The sequence below is a fragment of the Martes martes genome (assembly GCF_963455335.1).
Source record: "Martes martes genome assembly, chromosome: 1".
NCBI classification, from domain to species: Eukaryota; Metazoa; Chordata; class Mammalia; order Carnivora; family Mustelidae; genus Martes; species Martes martes.
In genome coordinates this window covers 158257053-158269776 of record NC_137888.1, presented here as the reverse complement: position 1 = coordinate 158269776, position 12724 = coordinate 158257053, and the positions used below count along the sequence as shown (strand labels likewise).

Below are 12724 nucleotides of genomic sequence, written 5' to 3'. Positions count from 1 at the left end.
AAGTGGGCTTAGGGTCATTCATAATTCTCAGGTCCTGGGAAGTTGGCGCATGGTCTGGAGAGTTTAGGGCAGGATTACTAGCTACCAGTGGACATAAACCCTCTTTCTGTGGGGAGGGCAGAAGGTGCCAGAGGATGGCTGGCCCCTGAAGCCTAGGTGCCTAAGGAGGTATGCAGGCAGTACCTAAACATTTCCTGAAAAACAGGGTGTGAATGAGTGTGCGTCTGTGAACCTGTAGAATATTTTTTTGTTTAATCTGCAGAGTTGTCTTTTGCTGAAATAATATCATGTAGTACTAAATCTTGTTAAATATCTAGCTTTCATTCTCCCTTGCATTCCCATCCCTGTTTTGGACATTCTTCTGGTTGAACTCATGTTGAACTTTGCCTGAGGCTCTCTGCCTCCAAAATCTCTCACCCCTCTTTAGATCTTGGTTAAAAGAGGCCGAAAGTCAAGACATTTTTGAGTCTATCACGGAAAATAGATCCAGACTGGATATTGCTCACTTTGTTAGGTGTGATACTGGTATCATGGGAATGTTTGAGAAAACAAACATTTATACATTAGCTAAGATACTCAAGTATTTAAAGGTGAAATATGTCTGCTGGAACGCTTTAAAATTGCTCCAACGTGGGGGTTGGGGGGAAGGTGTGTGTGGGGAGGGATATAGATGGGGGAAAAAAAAGGCAAGGTGCAGACTATGATGGAAGCTGGTGCATGGACGCGTGGGACAATTCCACTGTTCTACTTTTGCGTGCGTGCACATTCCTACAACAAAGATGTTAACCACGAGAACAAAACGCTATTCCTGGAGACTCGATGGAGCACTGGCTGCCCGCGAAGCATCTGTGCCTTAGGAATGGCCCGTCTTCATACTTCCTTAAGCCCCGTATCCTCCCGGGACGTTTTACAGCCCGAGATTCGGTTTCCTTTTTTGTAAATCAAGCCTTGGATGATTCACTACCACACAGGAGGAGGGGGACCTGGCGCTCTCAGGGAACGCTCGGGCTACACAGTCATAACCCGGGTGAACCGGACCTGGAGACGACTTCCGACGCCACCAGTCCTCCGCACAAACTCCAAGGTCCTAGTCCCCGGGGGCGGGCTCTGCGCGGCTCTGTCCTCCGGCGCGGGCTGCGCAGGGCAATGCGATTGGTCCGTCTGGTCCCCGCCGCCCCGCCTCCGCCACGCCTCCAGGGCCGCCCCTCCCCCGGCCCCGCCCCCGCGCGCAGTCTCCGGGTCCTGCCCCGGCCGGGAGGGGTGGCTGGAGGAGCCTGACTTCCCAGTTTCCTCCGTGAGCCCTTCCCGCGGCCGGCCCACCTCCTGGCCGCCTTTTGTGCGCCGCCGCCCGGGAGGGGATCCGGTAAGCGTGGCCCTGCGCCTCACGCGGGCTGGGGCGGGGGTGCGCGTAGTCTGGGTAAACCGAGGGTGTGGTCCAAACCGGGGCATTCCGAGGGAGGGTCTGGGTGGGTGGGGGTGTCTTACTGGAGAGGCCCGGCCCAGGGGAATCGCTGGGGTGGGGCCCAGGATGGGGGTGCGCCGCGGAGGGAGTAAACCCAGAGCTGTTCCAGGGCATCTCGGGGCCCGGTGGGTCACACCTGGGAATCCCGGGGCTTGGGGAAAGCGGAAGAAGAGGTAAACCGACAGCCGGGGTGTCAGATGGGAGTCCGTGCCAGGAGGTATGCGAATGTAAGGTAAAACGGGGAAAGGGAAGGAAAAGTGATTCCGGGGGACCTAGGGCGAGGCGATGCCTAGTCAGTTAGCCAAGTTAGGACTCAGGGCAAGGGCAGCGCTAGATGAGGGACCTGGGATGGAGAGAGACAAACCAGGGCTGGCTCAGTGCTCTTGCGGGTGGGAGGTGGGGAATCCAGACTCTGAGGGGTGGGCAAGTCTTGTTCTTCAGGTATCTCTGAGGCATCCTCCTCTCCCACAGGTCCAGTGTCTGGGCTTAACTGGCCTCCTCTACCGCACCTACTGATCAGAAACTACCCAGGTGGGTACTCCAGGTGATTCTAATGCAGCCATAGTTTAAGAACCACAGGTCTAAAACATGAGAACTTTGAGGGGTTTGAACTAGTGATGGGGCCTGGCCAGGTGTCTTGTGAAATAAATGCGTTATGTTATTTAATCTTCACAACTTTGAAGTTGGTGCTATTGTCCCCATTTAACAGATGAGGCACTGGAGGCACAGAAATTGAACTTTTCCAAGGACCCACATTTAGGAAGGAGAAGAGCTAGGATTCAGACCCTTCTGGCAGGCTCCAGGGTGCTCCCACTGAATCTGGTCTCCTGTGCAGCCCAGAGGCACTTTGACCTCACAGCCAGGTAGTGGGCAGCTGAGTGGAGCCGATTCACTCCAGCATTTAAGCTGCGCACTGAATAGTTAGGAATGGCCATCGCTCCTGCCTTGGGGTGAGCACTAGTTTGTATGAAGTGCTAGCAACCAGGTCTCAGACCTGATATGCACTAGGGTTCCCAAAAGGGCTTGGATTCAAGGCCAGCTTCTCCCTGACTCACTGGGAGGCATCTGGAAGATCAGTGACCTTACAGACTCATGTGTCTGGCAGCCAGTGTTCACCTGCGCCCTGGTATCCTGGCCCAGCCCCTCTCCTTGCCTGCGCCAGAGGAAGGGGCTCCAAGCACTCTGGACCTGCAGGGCTCTCGCTCCACACTCTGACATCTTGGCTGGGAAGTTCTTTGTTGTGGGGGCTGTCTTGGAGCACTCCCTCCATCTTGTGCCCTCTGGGGGAAAGGCTGGGTGGGCACCCCTGCCCTGGAGTCCGTGCCATCTCCCCCAGCCTTGCCCCTCCCTGTGGGCTACAGGAGAGGGTTTACTGTGTCCACAGCCCACTCTCCCTACAGGAGCCTCCCTCACCAGCAGGCCTGTCCTTCAGGACCTGGTGTGTACATCTGTGCTCATTTCTGTTGATCCAAATGACATTTGAACCTCTTCTCCTGAAACACTCCCACATTCTCCAGGGAGCTGAGTGGCTCTGACCACCGTCCATGGGGATGTGAGGTCTCTGCTGGTGGGATATGGTGTCCCCATGCTGTTGGGGGCACAGAGCAGGTGGGAAGTCCTGCTGGGTGCTGACCACACTGGGGCTCTGACCCATTTAGATGATTTTAGAGGACATTCCTCAGTGTGCTTTCCTTACACAAGTTTCTCTTAGACCTGGTCCTTGGGGACCCCTAGCTCTGCCTTGCACCTTGAGACGTGGTCTCTTTATCAGCAGTCAGGGAACCCTTCAGTTTAGCTCGGCTGCTGGCACTTGCCTCCTGGTGCCAACCTGGTTTCTTGGTGTATCTGGAAGCTCATTGTGTTCTGCCTGAATCTCACCACAAGGAGGGGGTCATCTGCAGTTTTATTTTATTCTTTTTTTGTTTGTTTGTTTAAGATTTTATTTATTTATTTGACAGACAGAGATCACAAGTAGGCAGAGAGGCAGGTGGAGAGAGAGGAAGGGAAGCAGGCTCCCTGCGGAGCAGAGAGCCCGATGGGGGGCTCGATCCCATTTTCCTGGGATCATGACCTGAGCCGAAGGCAGAGGCCCCAACCCACTGAGCCACCTGTATTTAACTTTTCTGTTTTGATCTCCTAATGAACTTGTGGCCCTTTGTAGATTCTACTTGTGAAGTGGTAATTACACTGTATTTATTATTATTAGATGCTGAAGTTATCACTGATTGACAGTGGTGGTCTATTTACATTTTGTTCCTTTGTCATTTTCATCCCTCAGACACTTTTGAAAGCATCTTATTTTCTAGCAACAGCAGAATGTTCCAGAGCCATCTTGATTTTTCTCCAACCTCGAGTTATGGAAATCATTGTCCTCTAAGACTCCTGGTTCTGAGTATTAGAGATGAATATCTGAGTGTCAGAGGCGCATTGGAGGTACCCGCTGGACTAAAGGGAAGTCCTGTTGCTTTGGACTACTTTTAGAAGTGTCAGAGTCAGAAAGTACATCTTTTTTTAAGGTTGGTGTTCACACTGACTTTGAGCATCTTGATGCTATGTACTCAGCTATCCTTGCAGTATGTCATGTCATGGGTGTCTAAGACTTCTCTTCCACACTGGAAGTCCTCAACTCAGCCCTCAACTTGAGCTCTCAGCCCCAGAGGAGGGCAGGTGAACTGTAACTGAAGTCACAGAGCCGGGAGTTGTCAGTTACCCTTGATGTGTAACAAAGCAGGGGAAAACCTAGGGACTTAAAACAACAGTGATTTATCCTTTCTCAGTGTTCTGTGCATTTATTGCTGGGGTGTAACTTTGGCTTCACGGGAGTCATCTGGGGACACTCATCAGCCCCGACCCCTTTTAGTGGGAGAAGCAAGAGGGTTGTGTTTTGGGACAGAAAAACCAGTCTGAGGAAGAAACAAGAACTCCTTCCTCTGCCTTTAAGGCCCTACAGGACAGGCTATCCTGCCATCCTCAAGTTTGCCCTACCCCAGTGCCTTTATACTTGCTGCTGTCTCTGCTCACAGGGCTCTTTCCCTAGACCTTTGCACAGTTGGCATTTTTTAAAAAAGCTTTATTATTTATTTTTTAGTAATTGCTATACCCAACATAGCTCGGACTCACAAGAGTCACATGCTTTTCTGACTGAGCCAACCAGGTGCCCCTGTGCAGTTGGAATTTTTTTTTTTTTTAATCAGTTAGAGCTTAGTAAAATGTCACCCTCTCTTCTAGGGCCTTTCTTGTTCCTCCATCTTACCCTACCCTACACTTTCCTGGGGTAGTCCCTGTCAGTTCACTGTGTTTAATTTCTCTTGCTCAGTTGTTTGTTCTCTTGTTTATTTATGTCTCTGCCTCTACAATGCAAATTTCCTGAGAGCAGGACCTTTATCTGTCTTGCTTTTCACTGTATTCTTGGTGCTTAGAAAAATCCCTAGTATAAAAGGAAGGAACAAAACATCATTTGTTGAATGGATGATGAATCATTCATGCACTGAGGGGGCAAGAAGGATGACAGGATGAAGCACAGAGGATTTCTAAGGCAGTGAAACTACTTTGTATGAGTGCATTATGGTGGATACACATCATTATACATTTGTCCAGACCCACTGAGTGTACGGTGCAGGAGTGAACCCCAATATAAACTGGACTTGGGGTGATTATGGTGTGTCAGTGTAGGTTTAGTGTACCCTGCTCCTCTCTTGTGCAGGATGTTGGGGGAACTCTCTGTACCTTCCTCTCAATTTTTCTGTGAACCTAAGACTGCACTAAAAAAGAAAGGTGGTTTTTTTAAATAGTGTACGTTCATTGGGAAGAAGTCTGAACAGTATAGATGTGTATAAAATCCAAAGGATTACATCCACGCCTCCTGAACCCCAGGCCCTTTCTGTTTATATCCGCGCCTCCTGTGTTGACTGGCTGGGTGGCTGTGGTGCCTTTCATGGGAAGGATGAGATTGAGAGGAGGCATGGGGACATTGAGAGCTCTGCGTTAGATCTAGGGTGCCCAAGGCACCTCTCAGACCGGTGAGTGGGAAGTTGGCTTTTTCCGCATCTGGATGTAGGCTGAGCTGGAGGCCTCTGTTGAGGGGGCAGCAGCAACACATCGTTGTTACTTCAGGCACGGGCCTGGGGGAGGTTCAGACACAGGCTGTGGACACAAGAGAGGTGGAGAGTCTGGAGTGTCAGTGCTAGAGGTCGGTGAGGAGGAGAAGCCACAGCAGGAAAAGGGATTCCTTTAGTGGGGGAAGCAACAGAGTTGTCTTTTGAAAACTGAAAAGGGACAGTAGGACACCAGGCGAGTAGGACAAAGTGAAGCATGCATGGAAACCTGGGAAGGGCCATCAGGAAAGACAGAGAATTTCAGATAAATAAGGAATCCCTTTTCAGTGTAAGTGTGTCCCACTTGATCTGCTAAATCTGGCAGCCCAAAGCCAGGAGGAGAAGGCTGTGACATCCCTCTCAGCCTTTCCACAGTGGTGCTATAAAGGCCAGGGAAGCCTGTGGGCCTGTACTACTTGTGAGCCCCCAACCAGTTCCCCAGCTGGGACTACTGTTGAGGCTGGACTGGCCCTTGTGGTTCTTACTGCCACAGGAAGTGCCTCAGCAAAACCCATCAGAGGATTTTGAAGAACAAGCTTTCTTACAGGTCGTGGGGGGACACTGCATGCCTCAGGGCCACACAGCCACACAGTGTGGTCTCAGGTAGAGAGAGGGAGGGGGCGAGGACATAGGGCCAGCCTTTCCTCAGGTGGGATAACTAGGGTTTCACGGGTTCACTGTTTATCGGATGATTTAAAACCCAAGAGCAAAAATCAGGGTGAGGGAGGAGAAGTGCGGTCTCTCAGCCAGTCAGTGATCTAGGTTACCTAGGATCTGCTAAAGGGGGAGCTCCGTGGGTGCAGTGGCCTGGCTCTTGGGTGGTCTGCTAGTAGCTGTGTCATACAGCTGGGTTCACAGAGGTCTTTGTTATGGCTGCATTAGCAATCAAAGGCTTCATGTCTGGCACACACTACAAGGGAGTCTCAAGGAGCCTCAGGAGAAACAGAGTCAGCCCCAGCACCATTAACATAGCCTTTATTCTAGAGTACTGAACATTGGAAGGGTCCCAAAGAGCATTCTAACTTGGAGAAGGAGGGTGGAGTGTTTTATGGGCTTTAGCAGGAAGGTATTGGTTAGAATTCCCCTAAACTTAGCAGGAAGAGGGCAGCCCCAGTCCAGCCAGTTTCAGAAATGAGAGCAGGCCATTGTTCTTGAGTGTCAGCAGCTCTTTCAGGCAGTTGGGACTTTATCAGGAGGGATAAAAGGAGCAAGAGCTAAAATCACATGTAGGAGGGGCTGGGGGCACACTGCAGGGACAAGGATGTGGGGGAGGCCATGGTGGGCAGGTCTCAAATCCTTGAGAGTGTCTCATGCCATGCTGAGGTTTGGGGGAATTGTTTGGCATTGTGCAGGTGACCTCTGGCCTTGGCAAGGGCCACTTGTGCAGGGAGGAGATGGATGGCTGTTGAGCACAGAGGAAGGACACAGAGACAGTGGGGATGTGTCTCTTTCATTGTGTTCTGAAGGGGAGGAGGAAATGGGGTGCAAGCTAGAGGGTGGCTTGAGAGAGATTCTAGAACAAGGTTCTGTTGTCACCAGATGATCCTGGAGAGGTAGAGGAGAGAAACTGAAAAGGCAGGAGAGAGGAGACCTTTGTGAGCCCTGGTCCTTGCGAGGGCTGAGGTGGGCTCTGGGGCACAGATGAGAGGCTGGTGCTCCTCATGCCCTTTACTCTGTGTTTCCTCTGCTATGTGATGGGGGCAGTAATAGACCTTGAGACTTGTGAGGCTAAGGGATGTGAAGGACCGCTGCATGGGTCACGGGGCGCTGTGTCTCTTATTATTATTATTATTTTTAAAGAAATTATGGATCTGGTACTGCAGGGACTCAGGGATCACCCTGCCCTGCTCTACTAATTGTCCTTCCTTCCTAGGGGTTCCAAGGGAGCCACATAGAAGACCAGAATGGGGACCTGAGACCCTGTTGACAGTTTTTTATGTGGCTCCCAGTGATGGTCGTACTGGGGCTGTTCCTTCCTCCGTTACCTGCTTCCCTGCTATGGCCAGGCCTCCCATGGGAGCCTGACTCACTTTACCAGGACTGCTGTACAGACTGTGATGAATTTAAAGAGAATGGTTGGTTTGCCTCAAGGGTTTAGGGCAAGAAAGCCACTGGGAAGGTAGAACAAGGGTCTTAGTCCTAACAAATGACCTGGGTCTGAACCAGCCCGGTGAGGGTGGCTCCTGTCGGCGGCTGGCGGCGGGACCAGGATGGGGGGGTCAGGGTGGGCCCCTTGGGCCTGCTGTGGCAAGAGGAGCAGACCTTTCCCATCCCACTGCTGGGCTGCTACAAAGCCTTTAGGAAGGTGGAGTCATGCTGCAATAAGTTGTTCCCATTGTTTATTTGTTTGTTTGTTTGTTGTGGGTTCTTGCCTTTTTGAGCTGAGCAAAGCCTGCCTTGGCCCGAGTTCTGTAGGCTTGTGTGTGTGTGTGTGTGGAAGGTTTCTACCTTCTTAGGCTTGTGTGTGTGTGTGTGTGTGTGTGTGGAAGGTTTCTACCTTCTAAGGTGTCCTTGAAGACGTGAGGCCTCCCCAGTGCCCTGTTTACTCACTGCTCACTCAGACTGTCCTCACAGGCCCAGTGTCTCTGCTGACTTTAAGAAACCTGCTGCACACAGTGCAGGGGCTCTGTCCCCCTGATAGTGGGAAGGTGGGGCTGGTGGCCTTGGGCTGCTTGTGGCTACAGGTTAAAACATCGCCTTGTCCCTGCTGAGTTCTTCCGTCTGCTCTTCCTGCCTGTAAATCCTGCGGAAAAGGCTTTACCAGCACCTGGGTGGACTATCAAGGATGACATGAGAAGCCGTGAAAATGACATCTGTAATATATGGACAAGTATGTACTAGATAGTAAATATAGTAATTAAATTATTTATTAAATTATATATTACATAAAACAAGCCAGGACCTAGAACCTTGACTAAAAAAAATAGCATTCATGAGTCTGTGTGTATGTTTGTGTACATTGGAAAGATACACACTAGATTTAGTGTTAGTTATTGGGGGGGCAGTAAAATTGTTGATTTAAATTTCCATAGTTATACCTTTTTTGTGTTTTCTAAATTATATTTTTTTTGTAGTATTCTGCTGGTATAATAATTTATTTAATTCTTTGCTCTTCTTTGTTTTTTTTTTTTTTTAATTTCTTTTCAGCGTAACAGTATTCATTGTTTTTTCACCACACCCAGTGCTCCATGCAATCCGTGCCTTCCCTAATACCCACCACCTGGTTCCCCCAACCTCCCACCCCCCACCCCTTCAAAACCCTCAGGTTGTTTTTCAGAGTCTATAGTCTCTCATGGTTCACCTCCCCTTCCAATTTCCCTCAACTCCCTTCTCCTCTCCATCTCCCCATGTCCTCCGTATTATTTGTTATGCTCCACAAATAAGTGAAACCATATGATACTTGACTCTCTCTGCTTGACTTATTTCTTATGAACACATTAGTTGTGTATTAAAAAACTATGAGGCAATTTTTATTTTGGAGTCGATCTTGGTGGTCATATGGTCAGATTGGGCACAGCAGTAAAATGAGATGGCCCCACAGCCTGGCTGAACATGACAAGACTAATGTCCGGCTGAAGAAACCAAACATGAATAAATGAGAGCATGACTTTACTGATCTAAACTGCCAAGTTATCAGACACTATTGCTTAGGACTGCGCTCCTAGGCACACCTGTTTAGGACTACACTCACAGTTGGTAACACTAAGGAAGAAATGAAACGGCAGCTGAGGAGTGGTTCTCTCCAGTTTGGACAGCGGTCACCTGTGATAAGGAGTAGGCGCTGTTATTGGACAGGGGCTCAGAGAGCTTGGGAAGCTGTAGTCTGCCTCTTGACCTTATCCATAAATAATTCATGAATATTTTTTACTGACATCCAAATCACGTATCATAAAATTCACCCTTTCAAAATGTATAATTCAGGAGAACAGAAATACATGTTCATACAAAGACTTGCATACATATGTTCATAGCAGTATTATTTGTAATAGCCAACAAGTAAAAAAAAGTTCAAATGTCTGTCATCTAATGAATCGGCAAACAAAATGTGGTCTAGTCATACAGTGGAATATATTTCCCTAGTATATGAAACTTTGTTCCTATATATAGCTCTGTGCTCTCCTACTTTGTGCTCCTACTGTCATACAAATTGCATATTTAGTTACTGTGTACCCATATGTAGTGATTTGTCATTATTGAGTTTTGCAGTTGTCTTTGAATTAGATGAGAGAAAAAAGTTACTAATAAAAATGCATTTATGCTGTTTTTTATATTTGCCTATGTAGTTACCTTTACTCATGCTCTTTATTTCTTTATGTGGATGCAAACTACTATCTGGGTCCTTTCCTTCAGCTTGAAGGGCTTTGTTCCTGTAGGGCAGGTGTGCTATTGGCAGATTCTCCTGGTTTTTGTTCACTTGCAAATCTATTACTCTGCTCCTTCCAGAACTCTTGGCTGGCAGTCTTATTCTTTAAACACATTGAGTATGTCATCTGCTGCCTCTGGCCTCTGTGGTTTCTGATGAGAAAGAAGCTGTTAATCTTCTTGAGGAGTCCTGGCCCATGAAGAATGACTCCTCCCTGCTTTTAAGATTCTCTGTGTTTGACTGTTTGATTATGATGTGTCTTGGTGTGGATTTCTAAATTTATTCTACTTGGGATTTGTTGAGCTTCTTGACTGTGGAAATTTTTCTGATCATGTTTGGAAAGGTTTGGCCCCTTCTGTCTTCAGATATTCTTTTGGACCCCTTTCCTCTCCCTTATCCCTTTCTGAGACTCCTGTTATGCAAATGTTGGCTTGTTTGATGACGTCCCACAGGCCTCTGAGGATTTGTTCATTTTTCTTCATCCTGTTTCTTTCTGTTCTTCAGATTGGATAATCCGTGTTGATTTATCTTTCTGTTCAGTGGTTTCTTATTCTCCCTGCTCAGATCAGCTGTTGTACTCCTTGAGGGTATTTTACAGTTTGGCTGTTAAATTTTACAACTCCAGAATTTCTATTTGGTTCTTTTAAGACGTTTTTATCTCTTTATTGATATTCTCTATTTGGTTAGACTTCCTTTTCATACTTTCTTTGGTTCTTCAGGCATGGTTCCTTAAGTTCTTTGTACATATTAAAAATAGCCAATTTAAAGTTTTGTTTAGTTAGTCCAATGTCTGGCTGCCTCAGGATATTTTTTATTAATTGCATTCTTCCCTGTGCATAGGTCATAGTATCATGTTTTCTTGCATGTCTCCTATTTTTTCTTGAAAACTGGACATTTAAACTTCTATAATGTGGGGCGCCTGGTTCGCTCAGTTGGTTAAATGTCCAACTCTTGATTTCATGATCTCAGGGTCCTGGGATTGAGCCCTACATTGGCCTCTCTGCTCAGTGGAGAACCTACTTCTCCCTCGTCCTCTGCCTGCTGCTCCCCCTACTTGAGCTCACTCTGTGTGTGTGCGTGTGTGTGTGTCAAATAAATAAATAAAATCTTTTTAAAAAGATTTTAAGTCTCTGCTCATGGTCAGGTAATGCTTGGCTAGAGATCTCCTTGAACACCCTATGTGGAACTGCTGAACCTCCCTGTCTTTGCCTGGAGGCTCTGTGTGCATGTTGGGGCACATCTTCAGCACAGGGCCTGGGAGGGGACAGCTCTGCCTCAGCCCTCACTGTCTGCTCCTGTAGAGCCTCCAGAGCAGTTGGAGGGTAGAACTTCAGGCCTTTTCAGCTATTTCCTGAGCAGATGCCCAGCCCAGCTCAGTAGGAGTGGCCTTCTAGATTCCCAAGAAGTTTTAGAAACTTTGCAAAATTTTCACAGACATCTCATTCCCCAGCTTTTCCTTTTAGGCTTTTTGGTTGGTGTATTATTTACCCCAGCTATTACCCACTACCTCAGGCAGCTGTGGAGAGCCTGTAATGGTTTTCAAGAAATGTCCCCCAGGGAAGAGGCTTTTTACACTGAGTAAATTATGAGTCCAGTGAAATACAGATAGTTTGTAAGTGGCAGTTTCCAGTGAACCACCTGCTAGGTCAAAGAAGGACAATTTTCTGAGAATGAGGCTTTGAAAGATCTTGAACCCATTCTGTTCTCTCTGGGCTGTTGGTTTTTAAGGCTGCTGCAGAACCAGAGCGCAGGGGGTAGGACTAAGGCACAGTTAAAACATCATGAATACCCATGTTGCTGTTCTTGCTAAAGATTCAGCATTTTTTCTTGAATAGATACTCCTTGCATTGCTGCAAGCCTTTGATTAATTTCCAGAGTTTTGAAAAAGTGGATTTTGACATTTTTTGCTAGCTTCCTTGTTCTTTTATGGAGGAGAGAATTTTCAGTTCCCTATATCACCAGTTTTGCTGACTCTAATTCATAAATATTTAGTGCTGTCTTCTATAATGTGTTTTTTTTCTCTCAAACATATGCATATTTAATTTAAAAAAAGCTTTAAATTGGGGTTGCACGAGACCATGTGGAGCAGTCGCTGAATGAGGGGCTGCTGGACAGAAGGGCTTGAGGGCTTACCGGGCATCAGCCCCAGAGGGGTCAGGAACTCTACCAAACAGTCCCTGTTGGCTTTGTGTCTCCCAGGTTACGGCTGCCAGAGACTCAGTTCTGCTCACATGGATGGGACAGAGACCCGGCAGCGTCGGCCAGAGGAGCTGGTTCTGCCACACACACTCAGTCCTGGAAGACTCCCTGCAGCCTCAGAAGATGGACCTCTGAGTGTGCCTGAGAGCCAAAGGGCAGTCTCTAAACCACTGGGGACTGAGCTCAGCAGGGAGACTGCCTTATCCATTGGCCTTCAGGTGATAGTCCCCTTCGTGTTTGCTGGACTGGGACTCTCCGGGGCTGGTGTACTTTTGAACTATTTCCAGGTAAGAGGGAACTAAATGGTAATAGTGCTGTTGGTGGCATTGTTGAATGTCATCCCTAAAGTTGAGTCCAGCTTGAGGGACAAGGGGCAGGGCCTTCTGTTCTCAAACACCATTTTTCTACAAATTTCACAGGATTCTTTTAGTTACTGGTGATGGAGACTAAATTTAACCCAGGTTAAGCTTAAAAGAGACAATTTATTGGCCCCTATAATCGGAATATCTAAAGGGTCATGCAGCTTTTCTAACAGCACACGGGAGAAGAATGAGGCACAAACAAGTCAGCTGTAAGAGAGAGGGACCAGGGGATAACAGCTGGAAG

At 48.0% G+C, this 12724-nt stretch overlaps 1 protein-coding gene across 1 annotated transcript in view; it reads left to right on the top strand.

The window, feature by feature from the left end:
* The first annotated feature begins 1263 nt into the window (after positions 1-1263).
* The window catches only part of SLC41A3 (solute carrier family 41 member 3), a 131839-nt gene continuing 120378 nt past the window's right edge, over positions 1264-12724 (top strand). Inside the window, exons 1-3 of the mRNA XM_080813098.1 lie at positions 1264-1363; positions 1934-1993; positions 12119-12336. Of these exons, the coding sequence (XP_080669224.1) occupies positions 12151-12336 (186 nt within the window). The 5' untranslated portion in view covers positions 1264-1363; positions 1934-1993; positions 12119-12150. The remainder of the gene's footprint in view (positions 1364-1933; positions 1994-12118; positions 12337-12724) is intronic.